We start from the raw sequence: 14,625 nt of genomic DNA, 5'->3' as shown, positions 1-14,625 counted from the left end.
GTAAAGATTGCACTGATGGTCACAAGAAATTTGTTTCCTACAGCTAAAAATGACTACAAAATAACGAACTTCAAAATAAAATAGCGTGCGCGCGCGGGGAATGGCGTCAGTTTGAAAAATAAAATACACCTCATGGATAATACGACGTTTGAACTTAGCCTCACAATACAAAAAAATATATAAATCGCGTAATGATCAATTAATCACTATCGTAATCCTCTTGCATCACTAGAGTTTATTTCACACATCCGTTCGGTCATAGAACTACCAATTGTCATTTGCAATTCATCGCTTGCACTATGACAACCTTCTTTGAAATAGTTGTATCTCGGCTTTCTCTCTTTCTCTTTCGAGAACATCCCCATCTCCTTGGGGAAAGAAAAGCCTAAATCTACGGCGATATCACTACTCTCTGAGACAAGAAACACAGACAAATATCCCACTAAGCCCAAAACATGCCTTTTGATGACCCCCACCCTCCCATAATTCTGAAAATTTGGCTTCTGTGTGTTATGGATTGTTTGGAACATTTGCGGTGTCTGACTAATTCTCAAAGTACGCAGGTATGGCTTGCTGTTTCTGTAGCTTTTCTAGGGCTTTGCGTTCTTTTTCCAGCTGGTAGTTTTTTCGTGCGATAGCAGTGCGCACCCACTTAGGTCGATCGTGGACCACAACTCGAACTAAGGCCGCACATAGAATCAGCATCTGTTCGCAACTGAATACTATAGCAACGACGTACCTAAAACATAAATTAATTATTATCAGCACCAACATTATCATCATCACTAACATAATCATCATCGTAATCATTATCATCCCTATATTCTTCATCCAAAATACCATCATTATATTGTTAACCACCAACACCACCACTATCATTATCATCATCAGCAGCAGCACCATCACCATCAACATCACAACAAAATAAGTCTTTGACAAAAGTAACACGAAAGAAGCAATAACAACAAAAATCAAGAAAAAGATTTGGTTGACAGAGAATTTGAAGGTAGCAACAAAAATTGATAATAAAAACAACTATAACATACCCCCCTTTGGGCACCTAGCTTAAAGGGATTAATTGCTCAAGCCAGCATATTGTATTTCAGTTATCTCTAGTCTTGATTGCTAGCACACGTTCACAGCTTCACGCTATAATTCTTTGTTCTTTTCAACGTTTATATATCAAGCTCATATTGTTTTTTCCACTGTTACGATGCCGCGAGAAAAGAAATGTCCAGGCTGCAAGAAGCCAGTAAATGATCATGATTTTGGCGTGCCAGGGAAACATTGTGACGGTCCTGGGGGCGTTCCCGAAATTCGGGGCAATTCTACTACACGGAACGACGAACTGTTGAATTCGCTCGCCGCCGCTGTTCAAACTCTCACGGCCGAGGTTCAAAGTTTGAAGGCCGATCATGCTAGCAGTCGTCAGTCCCATTCCTTGCCGCCCTCCGACGTTGCTTCGTCGTCGCGATCGTCTAAAGATGTATCGCCGCGCCGTGCGACGACGGTTACTTTGCCCGAGCTTAGAGCCATGGATGTCTTGGCCGACGCGGCGGATCGACGTGTGGCTCATGTTCTGCCCATTGCATCCAGTGAGTCCGATGAGGAAGCTGATATGGGTGCACTGGCTTCCTCTCCGTTACGGTAGCCAAATAAAGCTGGTAAGTTGAAGTCTGGCAAGGAAGACCGTCCAACTTCAGAAGTTGTAGTTAAACAGTTGTGGCCGCAACGTTTTCTTTCCTTGACTCGTGCTAGTCAGGAGATTACTTACGAACGTCTTACCATGGCAGAATTCGTGGCGGGGTATGCACAGATTCTACAATTACGAGAGATCAGTTCGTTCGAGCGCGCCGAACGACACAAACATTTGGTAACGCTGATGTACCACGCACAGCTATACGAATGGGAGGCGGTGCTTGCCTTCCATGGAGCGGTTTTGCTTGAAATCGAACGTGGCTTATTGAAGTGGGGTGATTCCTTTTCCCACCTCGAAAGCAGAACCCTCCATGGTCAGCTACTTTCACCGCCGAAAAAGCAGTCTTACAGTTCAGGGCCGACATTGTTTTGTAGAGATTATCAACGCGAGAAGTGCATTCATACCAAGGATCATTATGGTTACGTCCGAGGCGAACGTAAATGGGTAAAACATATTTGTGCGGCTTGTTGGGTACAATCGAGAAAACAGGAATCGCATAGAGAGGATTCATCTGATTGTCCGCTTTCAGGGGAATCAAAAAAACTGATAAACTTCGCCCTTGGTCAAGACATTGGGGGCGTTCCTTCCGTTACTGTTGCTTCATTTCCGGATATGTCGTTTTGTGCTTTGAATGCTGATGCTTGCTCCCAGCCGCTAAAGGCTGCAGTTACTGACTGTCGTGGCTTTTCCACGGGCGCTGATTATATTCATGATGTGTGTTTTCCTCAGCCGGTGGAGGCTGGTGTTCTAGACTGTCGTGGTTTTTCCACGGCCTTTCCTCGTGACTCTCAGCAGGCGAATGATTTTTATTTGTACGCACATGAGTTAGTTTTTCGTTCTGGTCGCCCGAACTTTGTGGTTTCTCGCCTGCCCGTTCCAAGTTCCCTAAAGATCAATACTTGGAGGACTTTGTTGTATGATTATGACGACCAAATGATTTGTGATTTCCTGGAGTTTGGTTGGCCGGTGGGTTTCACGGGCGATACTGTTCCTATTTTTGATGCTCGCACTCACCGGGGTGCGCTCAATTTTGCGACTCAAGTTTCAGAGCATTTACAACGTGAAGTCTCGCTTGGTCGTGTCGCTGGGCCGTTCACGGATCCTCCCTTCGGGGGTGGATTTGTTACTTCACCGTTGAACACGGTTCCCAAGCGAGATTCTGAAGAACGTAGGGTAATTGTGGACTTGAGCTGGCCTAAGGGCGGTTCAGTAAATGATGGTATTCCGTGTGATAGTTTTCTGGGAGATCCGTTCGTGACTTGTTATCCCACTATAGATGACATTGTGGAAGCGATCGTGCAGTTTGGCCCGGGTTGTTTTCTCTATAAGAGGGATCTGCGGCAGGCGTATAGGCAGTTTCCTGTGGATCCCGGCGATTACCGTTTACTTGGGTATATTTGGAATGGACATTATTACTTTGACACTGTTTTAACTATGGGGTTACGCTCTGCTGCTCAGGCATGTCAGCGCGTCACCTCAGCGGTAGCTTGGATTCATCGACAGCAAGGAAAAGTTTTATTTAATTATTTGGATGATTTCATTGGGGTTTCTGAGGCTAGCTCTGCGACTTCCGATTTTGAGCAGTTGGGGACTCTTCTCTCAGTCCCTCGATATAAATTGTTTGGAACTTCTCACTATTGTGGTGGCGCTTAAGTTGTGGGGTCAACGGTGGACGGGACTCCGTTTAACCGTGCGCTGTGACAATCAGGTTGGTGTCACGGTATTGAATTCTGGTAGAACTCGCCATCCCTTCCTGAATTCCTGTCTTCGCGAGATTTGTTATTTGTCAGCGAGTTATGATTTTGAGATCAGAGCGGTTCACCTACCGTCTGTGTTGAATTGTGATTCAGATTTGCTTTCAAGATGGGGCTCCGTTGCCTCCACTGTTAAGGAACGATTCCTGGAGAGCGCTCGTTGCGCCAATCGTAGGGGTGTTACAATCTCATCGGACCATTTCACATTCACGACTCCTTGGTAATTCGCCTTCCAGTCGTAACTTATTCGCTCGCTCTTTCTTGCAGATTCCTCGGCTTTGGCCTCTCTGCAAAAGGATCTACGACAGACATTACAAGCTGCTTATAGCACAGGGACATATAGTAATTTAAAGACTCAATTTAAGGCCTTTTTTCTATTTTGCTTATATTTTGACTTGACTCCATTACCAGCAGACATAGATACGGTCTGTCTTTATGTACAGTTTTTAAGTCGTTCGATTGCACCACCTTCGATTCGTAATTATTTAAGTGGGGTCAAGTTATTACATCTTTTCGCCGGTTATGACTATGCATTTACTAAGGATTTTAGTTTATCCCCAGCCCTGCGGGGAGTTTCCCGTAGGATACCACATGTACCTCAGAGGGCTCCACCGGTAACTCCTAGCCTTTTATTGCTAGTTGCGCGAACAGTAGATTTTCAACATGATGCTAACTCTTCTACATTGTATTGCGCATTTCTCTTTGCATTTTTTCTTATGGCGCGTATAGCTAATATCGTACCGCTTTCTATTAAGGCATTTAATCCTACCCGCGATCTCACACGGGGTGATGTTTTGTGTAACGAACACGGGCTTATCGTCACGTTTAAGCATACAAAAACTATTCAGTTCGGTCAGCGTCGATTACACATTCCTCTGTTACGTATTCCAGGCTCGTTATTATGTCCGGTCGCTGCCTATAACAACATGATTCGCCTGGTACCCGCTTCTGCACGCAAACCGTGTGTGTGTGGGAGAACAAACCGTGTGTGTGTGGGAGAACAAGAAACTCACCATCTCGACGAAGATCACCGTATATCGCGCCTGTATTTTGAGTACTCTCCTCTACGGAAGCGAATCTTGGACTACGTACGCGCGGCAGGAGAAGCGATTAAATACCTTCCATATGCGATGTCTTCGCCGCATCCTCGGTATCCATTGGTCGGATAAAGTGACGAATAACGAGGTCCTCGAAAGATCAGGTTTACCGACGCTTTTTACCCTACTCCGTCAACGCAGGTTGAGGTGGCTAGGTCACGTTTGTCGAATGGAAAATGGCCGTATTCCCAAAGATCTTCTTTACGGCGAGCTTGTACACGGATCAAGACCTGTAGGACGCCCGAAGCTCCGCTTCAAGGACTCATGCAAGCGTGATATGCTCGCAATCGGCCTCGACGTGGACAACTGGGAGAAGCTTGCCGAGGATCGCAGCAGATGGAGGACTGAATGTGCTGCGGCACTCAACTCAGGGGAGTTAGAGCTGAAAAGAGAGGCCGAAGAAAGAAGGCAGTGGAGAAAGGCATCCGAAACTCGAACTGGGTCAAACCCATCTCCGACGTCTGTCCTCGTTTGTCGTTCATGTGGTCGCACATGTGCTTCGCGCATTGGGCTTTTTAGTCACGGAAAGAAATGTCAACTTTCATCGCGCTGATGTCATGGACACTGACTGTCCGAAGACTGCCTACTACTACTACTACTACTATTCAGGCCCGTTTGCTTTGACGAAGTCCCGTTTTGTTACCGAATTTCGTCTGGCGCTTTGCTCAGTGGGGGTTGCTCATGCTGACTCATATCGGGGTCACTCATTTCGACGCGGCTGTGCCTCTTGGGCGTTTAACCACGGAGTACCAGGGGAATTGATACAGTTGTATGGTGATTGGGCTAGTGACTCTTACAAATTGTATTTAGAATTTAGTAATCAATCAAAATTGGCGCTTGCTTCCCAGCTACTTGCTTCCATTCAGGCCAGTAGTTAGGCCTTCTGCACTGTTTTGTTGTTTGGCCGGTGGTTTGGTGGCAGAGAGGTTTATTATTATTATTTTAGTTTTTCATTTATCAGTTTGTAGTGATTTTATAATAAACTTCTCTTATGCCAAACACAAAACAGTGTCAGTGGTTTATGTTGGGTTGAGGAATTTACCCCCCTTTGGGCACCTAGCTTAAAGGGATTAATTGCTCAAGCCAGCATATTGTATTTCAGTTATCTCTAGTCTTGATTGCTAGCACACGTTCACAGCTTCACGCTATAATTCTTTGTTCTTTTCAACGTTTATATATCAAGCTCATATTTTTCCCGCCCTCCCACCCTGGGCTTTGTGTGAAGGGTGGCAGAGAGGTTTATTATTATTATTTTAGTTTTTCATTTATCAGTTTGTAGTGATTTTATAATAAACTTCTCTTATGCCAAACACAAAACAGTGTCAGTGGTTTATGTTGGGTTGAGGAATTACAATAAATACACGAAGATCTCAAGCTGAAACCACCCTCTGTCAATCTTTCCTCTAATTCTTCTATCCGTTCCTGTCCTTAATTTTAAGACCTACCGGCCATATCCAGGTTTGATGAATTGGTCCCCTTCAATAGTTTCGTACATCCACGGACACCAGGAAGCAAGTTGCTCCGATGAGAACCCCACAATGAGGCTATTTGTCAGCATGGATAGAATCATCATCATGTACAGAACGCTGTACCAGACACCGATACTTGAAACCCTGCATAACACGAACAAACCATCATCATGAACAGAATGCTGTACCAGACACCGATATTTGAAACCCTGTGAAACACGGACAAACCATCACCATCTGTACAGAACGCTGTACCAGACACCAATATTTGAAACCCTGTGAAACACAGACAAACCATCATCATGTACAGAATGCTGTACCAGACACCAATACCAGGCACCCTGCATAACACGAACAAACCATCATCATGAACAGAACGCTGTACCAGACATCAATATTTGAAACCCTGTGAAACACGGACAAACCATCATCATGAACAGAATGCTGTACCAGACACCAGTACTCAACTCCCTGTTAAAACATAGCAAAATCATCACCAGACACCAATACTCAATACCCTGCAAAACGTGAACAAACCATCATCATGTAAAGAACACTGTACCAGACACCAGTCTTGTACAGAGCGCTGTACCATGCATCAATACTCAAAACCCTGAAAAACATGGAGAAACCATCTCCATCCATGCCAATACTCAATAAAATTGTTGAAATAATATTTCATCCACCTATACCTGACACTCTGTGAAACACAGGAAAATAAACAACATGTACTGTACAGAACGCTGTCACCAGACATAATATTCATACACACAATAATACAAAAAAAGACCACTGACAATACCTCATCACTGGCGGTTTCTGGTAAATGAACAGCAACTTAAAGAGGTCTGACCGTGCCTCTATAAACAGGAACACAATGCTGACTGCTGCAGCCAGGGGAAAGGCTGACGCAAACAGTGTAACATACTGCAGTATAAGTGAATTCTGTTTAGTAACTTAGATGGCATTTTTGATGATGTATCGCACTATTTGAGATCTGACGTGTTGGTAAACAAATCTCTACTGCTAACTTCATCTGACAACCCCGAAAATATTTTCGTTTGTCAGCCTTTATGAATTTTATTTTTTATGATGATAGAATTTTTTCTCTCTGCGGAGGCAAACTCCACTAAAATCTCTAGTCACTTATGTTCAATAAAGAAAAACCTTTTACACAAGATATATTTAATAGATTAATGCATGGTAATTCAATTTCATAATTTATCTTAGCTAATACAATAGTCTAACTTGAGAGACCGACAACTGTTGTGATAGCAAATAAATTTTCATTCCAGAAACCCCAATGGTTACTTACCCCAAATTGTACTACCATTTCCAGGTAATCATCGAACTGGTCATACTCCTCCAGGATAGCATCTTGCTGGGCCTGTAAGATGAAGATTTTAATAGAAAGAGTGAGTGAAAGCTGGGCATTGTCTTTTCACTATTATATCTGTGAAAGGCGTTGCCCACTATGATCTGTGCTTGTATCTGTGAAGGCTCATGACCATTTTTATTGAGCTTGTATCTGTAAAAGGTGTTGCACATTATTCTGTGCTTATACCTATGTACTGCAAAAGTTGTTGGCCCTGATTCCTTTACCTGAAAGACATATAATTCTGCACTCATCCTGTACCTGTGAGGGAATGCCAGCCTTTTCTGTGTCATTCTTCTTTTTCTTAGCATACTCTCGTTGCTGTTTCCAGATGTAACTCTTCTCAGTTAGGTATGGCAGGAATGATTCTGTAACCAGTCTACGGATCTCATCACCTGATCATACCATCAAATTTTAGATAACTACATAGAACCTTTACAAAAGGAAAACCAACGCTTAGCTTGTTTTACGTAAGATATAAAATATTAGTTTTGTTTGGAGAATTTGAGAGCAGAGGAGCACAAAACTGGAGGTCCTACTCAAAAGACACAAAATTCTCCCAACAAAATTCTCCCAACAGCTTCTAATTCAAAGCAATATTTACTTATTTGTTTGGTGGTTCATCTATTTTGAACTTATTTTTCAATTTCCTTATTTACATGGGACACGTTTTTCTCCCAAAAAATAATATTTTTAGTGTTAAAAGGTAAAAGTTTGTGGTAATTCACAGGGTTGTTGACTGATGATGCATGAATTCCCCTAACACGATTAGCGATGCTGCGTCATCGCATGACCTTCATGATATGATGAAAGTGACCAATCCCATCAATCAGAGAGCCTGTACTATCTCAATTATTTTATAATGCAAATTCAGAACTACATATCTAGTAACTATTATTTTTAATATTTATTAAAAGTCACGCTATGGCAAAAATTCAGATTATTTGATTAGCATCTTTTAGGGTTGAAATTAATTTGTACTGTTAAGTCTGCCTACCCCAAAAGAGTCCAACAAGTTCTCTTCGAAGTGCTACCACATTCAGCTGGTAGAAGGCAATGTAAAATAATGGCAGAAAGCAGTCAAAGACCTCAAACATCACACGCTTGATGATCAAAGAGTTATTCCATTCCCTCTCTGTTCTGTACAACAACAAAAAATGTTAATAATCTCTATTTAGTCACAGGGCCTGCAATTCCAAAATAATTGGTTCATCTTTGATTTTTTATTTTTTAATGTACCTGTGATTTTCCATGTCAGTACAAAACTGGGCCACGGTTCGATACAGCTTGTTCAGCATGTTAATCACAAGAGAGTGTCCGATAGTGGGGATCATCCACCCATAGTACTCACTATCAGCAGCAAATATCTGACCCTAAAACACAAAGGAAACAAAATCAGTCACTGTACATCTATATTATCTGGATGATGAATGGGTTGGTGGGGTTCCCTGTGGTACGATTCTTACTTAAAGTCCATATAACCTTTCAGAGTTGATAGACTTTGTCAATTCTTTATATTTTCATCTTCCAAATGGTATGTGTTTTATATGGACCCTATAAAACATGTGTTCGCGAATCTCTCAAATCTGTCATATTGAGGTATTTTGGTCAACTATCGGAAAAAAGGCCGTGAACTTAAAGGCCCGGGTCCAGTCATTTGTGACGTAGATCGAGATGTCAACCAAATTACTTGAGAAAACATATGTGCATGCTTAACGGGTTCCTGTCTCCTTAGTTATTGCTGAAGAACGTTGTGTGGTTACAAATTTTACCGTCATTTTTATATCTCAACCTGGTAGTCAAATGATTATTTAACTTCAGGAAACAAATCTGCAAAATTTAGCAGATATTTTTTAGTCTTTGAATTGTTTTTGAATTGTGCGCATCCGCTGCATTCGCAATCAAGAATGGCGACATTCTCACAAACACGCTGTTTTTGAAACCTACAACAAAACGATATTTTCATTTTTTGCATACAATTCTCGACTTTTAAATTATTCTTCGATTTATTGTGGGTAGCATTGCAATAGAAAACAACTCGCCAGTATTTGGTGGCATTGCCGTCTCTGAATTTTAGTGAATGAATTTGAATTTTAGAATTGTAGTACATACAGGTTGAGCAAAATGTGTCAAGACTGCAATGTAGACAGGGCTCTCCTTGTCTTTGATATAGCCATTGAGATTTAAAGAGCAGAGCATAGCACCAACAGCAAGTAAAAGAACAGGAAGGGTAAGCAACACACTCAGGCCATATCTCAACCAGCGCTTCCATCTTGGGTAGTACTTGATTGGCTTGTCAGTGATTGGACTTGTAATTATAGCACCATGAAATTGAGGTCGCACTTGTTCTATGTGATCAATATTATATGTGTTCCATTTGTAGGCTAGTTCTGATTCTTTCCTCTTCCATATCTGGAGGAAAACAGTATTATAATTATGATTGGGATATGCAAAGTGTAAAACTGGGACATTGAAATATTAAAGGTTAATAACCTACTAGTGATATGTGAAACAATCACTGCTTGTGTGATCCCTGTTATTTTTAAAAAACTTGACGTAATGGTTCAACTAAAGACAATAAACTAAAGAGTCATAGTCACAGCCTCAAGTACACACTTAGAGGCTGTATTAAATCTTGCACGATAAACCAGTCACATAAAACATCATTTAGCATTATCTGTCTTATACACTGGTTGTTTAAATTCTCTTCAACTAAAACCCCATACAAAAAGTTATTTTTTCCCTATTGACATGAAGGTGAAAACCAGCATGCTCTAAATCAACATAATGTATTGGTGTTGCGCTGTTTTCGATCATTACCCCTTTGTCAGGGCAAAACAAAGGGCTAATGCTTGAAATGTCAGCCAAATTACTCTGTTTCACAGAGGTGCATATTGTACTTTTTCAAACTTGTGTTGATTTATAGCTTGTCTATACCACACATACCAGATCATCCACTTCTTCTACAGCATGTCTGAAGCCTTTCTAATTTACTAATGGTAGCAGGCATGGTTAGCCAGGAACAATTCCCAGGGTTGTGCAAGGTCTCTTCTATACAACAAAAGAACCTGTACATACATTATAAGAAAAAAAAAAAGGTAATTACCACTAAAAAGGTTATGGCCCAGAAAGCCATGAGAACCTCATAGAAGGGAAGTAAAGGGTTATCATCAACTGTCACCCCTTTGGGCTTGAAGATGTACAGCATGGCACCAAGAACTGCAACAGGGACCAGGGTCCAAGTAAAGCAGGTCATCCAGGCAAAGTATAGGGCCACACCCTCTCCTAAAGTACACAAGGATTGAAAGATAATTCATCAAAACTTTGAGCAGGCAGCAGTTAAAAATCATGTAGTAACATAATAACCAGTAGCTAAATAAAATCACCCTTTAACTACTTTTCTACTCTTAATTTCATCTCTTCTTGTTGTTGTTATCCTTTCCCATTCTTCACAAGTCAGAATACACTGAAGTTGTTGTTCTTTACTGCTATTATTTTTCTCAAGAGACATAATGATGCCTGGTTATGTAGAGAGGTGATGCCAAAGTTTTGCACAAATGTCTATCTCCCTTTTCCCCCCATACACTCTATTTCATTATGTTTTTTTTTTATCTCACTCCACTTCACCTCTCAAAACTTTTCAACATTACCATAATAATCCCTGATTTCTTGTAGAGGACATAGTATAATATTGGCTTTCATTTTCCTCCATAACTGCTCTTTAAACTCAAGATCATGCAGAGGATATGCTGATTCTAACACTGGCGGCTTAGAATGTAGGCATTCAGTCAGAAAGCTCCCTGCATCACGTAGGCTCACACCAAAAGAGGATAGTTTTTCCTGTTATGTTATAAAACCATTTAGATAAACCATGAAAATAATCCAAGAGAAAAACCAACAGGGGCACATAAAATACAGTGGACCATAATGGGAGAAAAAAAAAGTTTGCAAAAGGAATATTGGAAGTTTAAGCCAGGGTTAAGTCCATACAACCTTGGACAGGGTCAAGAATTAGGAAAATCAAAGCCTTATTCAAATAGCAAACCTAAAAGGTTTTACAATTATTGTGTTAGAGCAAAATACTATGAGTCATTGCATAAGTTGTTATGGAGGCAATTTTTTTTTTTTTTGCTACAATCAATTACCTTCTCATAACTGACATCTTCAACTATGTTTTTGGTAAGATAAGATCTTTCAGATGCAGTGAAAAATGTCTCCTTGTTGTCTGAGCCGGCAAACTCATCAAATTGATCCACAGTTACTTCTCTGGCCTGCAGGTAATAACATGTTATATTTTGTAATTTATTTACAAAGACAAAACTATAGGTAGGCTAGATAGGAAAATGTCAGAAAATGGGAGAGTACCTCGAAATACTTCCAATTTTTAAAAACAACAAATTATACCATCGCAAAGTAATGAACAACTATATCTTCTTAGTCCTTGCCCCCAAAATACCTTGTTAGTATAATAGCCATTTCGCTATTGAAACCTGGCAAAGAGAATTGTGTCTATGCATTGTGTTTAAGCACATAAATAATAAAGCATGTTGTATATCAACACACAACCACTACCAATGTGAACCATATAAAAAGCATTTTTCACTATCTCTTCTTAAAACATGTCTACAGAAATAATTTTGGCAAAGATAAAAAGAAAAAGCTAAAACAACCTTCAATAAAAGTATTGTAAAAAAAGTAGAAATCTTTTAATATTCATTATCATGCAAAATCAAAAGGAACAACCTGTTCAATTTGTTTGGGGGGAAAATATTCCCAAGGACACAACATATTGGTCTTTGAATCATAATATCGAAACAAAATAACTTTATGATTCCAATATAACTTATTACAAGAAGATTTGATTACAGTATAAAAGATGTGACACTAAAATTAAATTTTGGGTGGTACAAAGAAGCAATTAAACACTTACCTCCGAACTACCGGTTTTCTTCTTTTCTAAGTCAAGTTCCTCTGCCTGATAAAAAACAAACCAAGTGTATAATTCTATGACTAGACTGTATCCGGTTAGGGAAACCTCAGTTATAAAAGTACCTTGTTCAGAAGAGCATCGAACTGTGCATGGACGCTAATAAGGGTTTTCCCCCGTAACTCTTCACGAAGAATTTGGAGATTTGCTCTTCGTAGGCAGTCCGTGATGTAGCCTTTAAGTTGCTCTGAAACTCCTTCAGTAAAAGTCAGAAGATAGTCATACTTCGCCATGTTATTCCAACAGCGAAAGCGTTAGAGTCAAGAAAAGGTCTAGGCTGAGCAGCCTCCCCCTTTTGAATGTAATGCATTTTCCGGTAGAGTCACTTCCGGAATACCTTGTTTCATGGAATTTCGTACGTGCGTCTCATTTTTTTTACACTAGCTAAAAAAATCTTCACTAGCGTAGCTATATGAAGTTTCCGCAACATAAATTTCTTTTTTTTTATAATTTTCAGAACAGAAAACTAAATTATAGGTTTATGCAAAACAAGTTTGAATATGATGATATTATAAACTGATCTTGTTTTACATTAATTTATACTCGTTATCACAAATTACAATAGTCAATCATATATATTTTTATGCAAAAATATCTTCACCAGTGAAAAGATCTAATTGTTCTGCATGGTTAATCTTAATATTTATTGACTTGATATTTTTTCTTTTCAAATTTTCCTTTTTATAATGATTTGCAGATATCAGATGGGAGCAGCTTGGCACTGTTTGCTCTAGAAAATAATAAGCAAAATTAATAATAGCATGGAAACATGGAGAATTGATAAATATAATGCAAAAAAATATACCAGGGAAGGATTCAGGTGACGAGTTGGGGGGCCAGATTCAGTGTTCTTCAAGCAAAATCTCTGAAAAAGTGTGTGGATCATTCAGCCACCCCTAGATCCCCTCATCTTTATTGATAAATTGATTGTTGATTGATAAATTCTCAAATTCTCCCATTAGCGATAAAAATGTGAATTTGCATTTTTTGTAATGGTATAATTTTACATGTGTAATGAGAGTACAATAAAAAAAATAAATGATGGTTTAGGGTAATAGAAGATTTGTCCCAACTATCTCTATTCCTTTGTTCTCTAATACATCTTTTACTTCCCTCCCCCCTCCTACCCCCCTAATGTGTGTTACAGCCTCCTCCTCCCCCTAAAGAGTCTTACAGCCCTCCCCTAGAAACCAAATCAAATCCAAAAAAACAGAACTTACTTGAATTTTGGAGAGTTTTAGTTTTTTCATGGTAAAGTAAAATTAATTGTGACAAAAACTTGTACATCCTTGCTATTTAGTGATTATAAATATGATGCCACAATGTTGTGATATGATGCTGATGATTAGATAGATAGAAACCTTTATTTATTATTACTCAGGATTGTCAAATCAGAAGCTAAAACTAACCTCTGCTATCAACTGGATCCCTGATTGTTTATATAATATCAAAACATCTATCATGATGCTTACCAAGCTCTGGTGTAAAAGAATGTTCTGCCTTCCCGTGTTTCAAACACCTTTCTTTGGGTAATGGTGTTGGGGTAGCTGTCTCTGAGGTTGGTACTGTCATACCAGGGGTAGATTGAGCCAATGGGGTGTGCCCTGTTCCTGTGGATGGTACAGTCATCCCAGGGGTAGATGGAGGTAATGGGGTACGTCCTTCAAAAGAAAAAAAGAGGGAACGGTTTTATTGTATAAAACAAGTGGCGTTTGCCATTGAAAACATATTTCATTTTTCCGACATGAGTTGCAAAAGTGACGGCAGTTAGAATAATGTGTCTTTGTAGTTCCTTTCTTTCGAACGGCAAAAATAAAATAAGTAACTTAATTTATAAGTTAGTTTAGTTTAAATACTAATAAGTTAAGCTATGTAAGTCATCCAACTTACTTGCGAAAAAGTAAATGGCTGATGTTCGATGATCATCAATATCAGGAACATGAGATGCTGGCGACTCAAATGAAGAGGAGAAATTCCTGACCTGAAAATACGGCGTCCCTGGGACTTGTTGAAATGCTGGACTAAGTTCGTTCATTGTCAAGGAATGCCAAGAATCTAGAAAAAGATAAGTCCAGAAAAAAAAATGTTGTTAAAAATGTGGAAAATTGGATATTCGTAGAGTGAAAATTTAACAAACCTTATTTGAAAAATAAAAAATTTTCTTTCTTCCTTTACGATATTTTCCCGCCGAAATGATTTGAGGGACGCGCGGAAAATCACATGCGTCGATATTTTATCGTAAAG

General features: G+C 39.8%; 2 protein-coding genes across 3 annotated transcripts; one reads left to right on the top strand and one right to left on the bottom strand.

Moving 5' to 3' along the window:
• Window positions 1-215: 215 nt before the first annotated feature.
• Window positions 216-14,589, bottom strand: LOC5504189 (anoctamin-8). Its single transcript, XM_048729826.1, has 16 exons — window positions 14,519-14,589; window positions 14,272-14,436; window positions 13,854-14,042; window positions 12,447-13,111; window positions 12,325-12,369; window positions 11,540-11,665; window positions 11,045-11,234; window positions 10,501-10,679; window positions 9,507-9,806; window positions 8,634-8,767; window positions 8,392-8,534; window positions 7,656-7,789; window positions 7,335-7,406; window positions 6,822-6,946; window positions 5,996-6,163; window positions 216-739 (listed from the first exon to the last, which is right to left on the bottom strand). Exons 4-16 carry the CDS (start codon window positions 12,612-12,614, stop codon window positions 544-546), a joined length of 1,980 nt encoding a protein of 659 aa, XP_048585783.1. The 5' UTR covers window positions 12,615-13,111; window positions 13,854-14,042; window positions 14,272-14,436; window positions 14,519-14,589; the 3' UTR covers window positions 216-543.
• LOC125568228 lies at window positions 1,652-4,134 on the top strand. Of its 2 annotated transcripts, none has more exons than XR_007312149.1 (2): window positions 1,652-3,407; window positions 3,721-4,134. XR_007312149.1 is itself a non-coding variant. In XM_048729827.1 (2 exons), the coding sequence occupies exons 1-2, from the start codon at window positions 1,787-1,789 to the stop codon at window positions 3,779-3,781; spliced, it is 1,365 nt and encodes a 454-aa protein (XP_048585784.1). In that variant the 5' UTR covers window positions 1,654-1,786; the 3' UTR covers window positions 3,782-4,134. The 2 variants fall into 2 exon arrangements, 1 of the variants encoding a protein (XP_048585784.1); XM_048729827.1 differs by having other exon boundaries at window positions 1,654-3,090.
• Window positions 14,590-14,625: the final 36 nt, after the last annotated feature.

Source organism: Nematostella vectensis, chromosome 7 (genome assembly GCF_932526225.1).
Source record: "Nematostella vectensis chromosome 7, jaNemVect1.1, whole genome shotgun sequence".
Taxonomy (NCBI): domain Eukaryota; kingdom Metazoa; phylum Cnidaria; class Anthozoa; order Actiniaria; family Edwardsiidae; genus Nematostella; species Nematostella vectensis.
The sequence above is the reverse complement of the archived record's forward strand: the minus strand, read 5'-3'. Positions and strand labels throughout refer to the sequence as shown.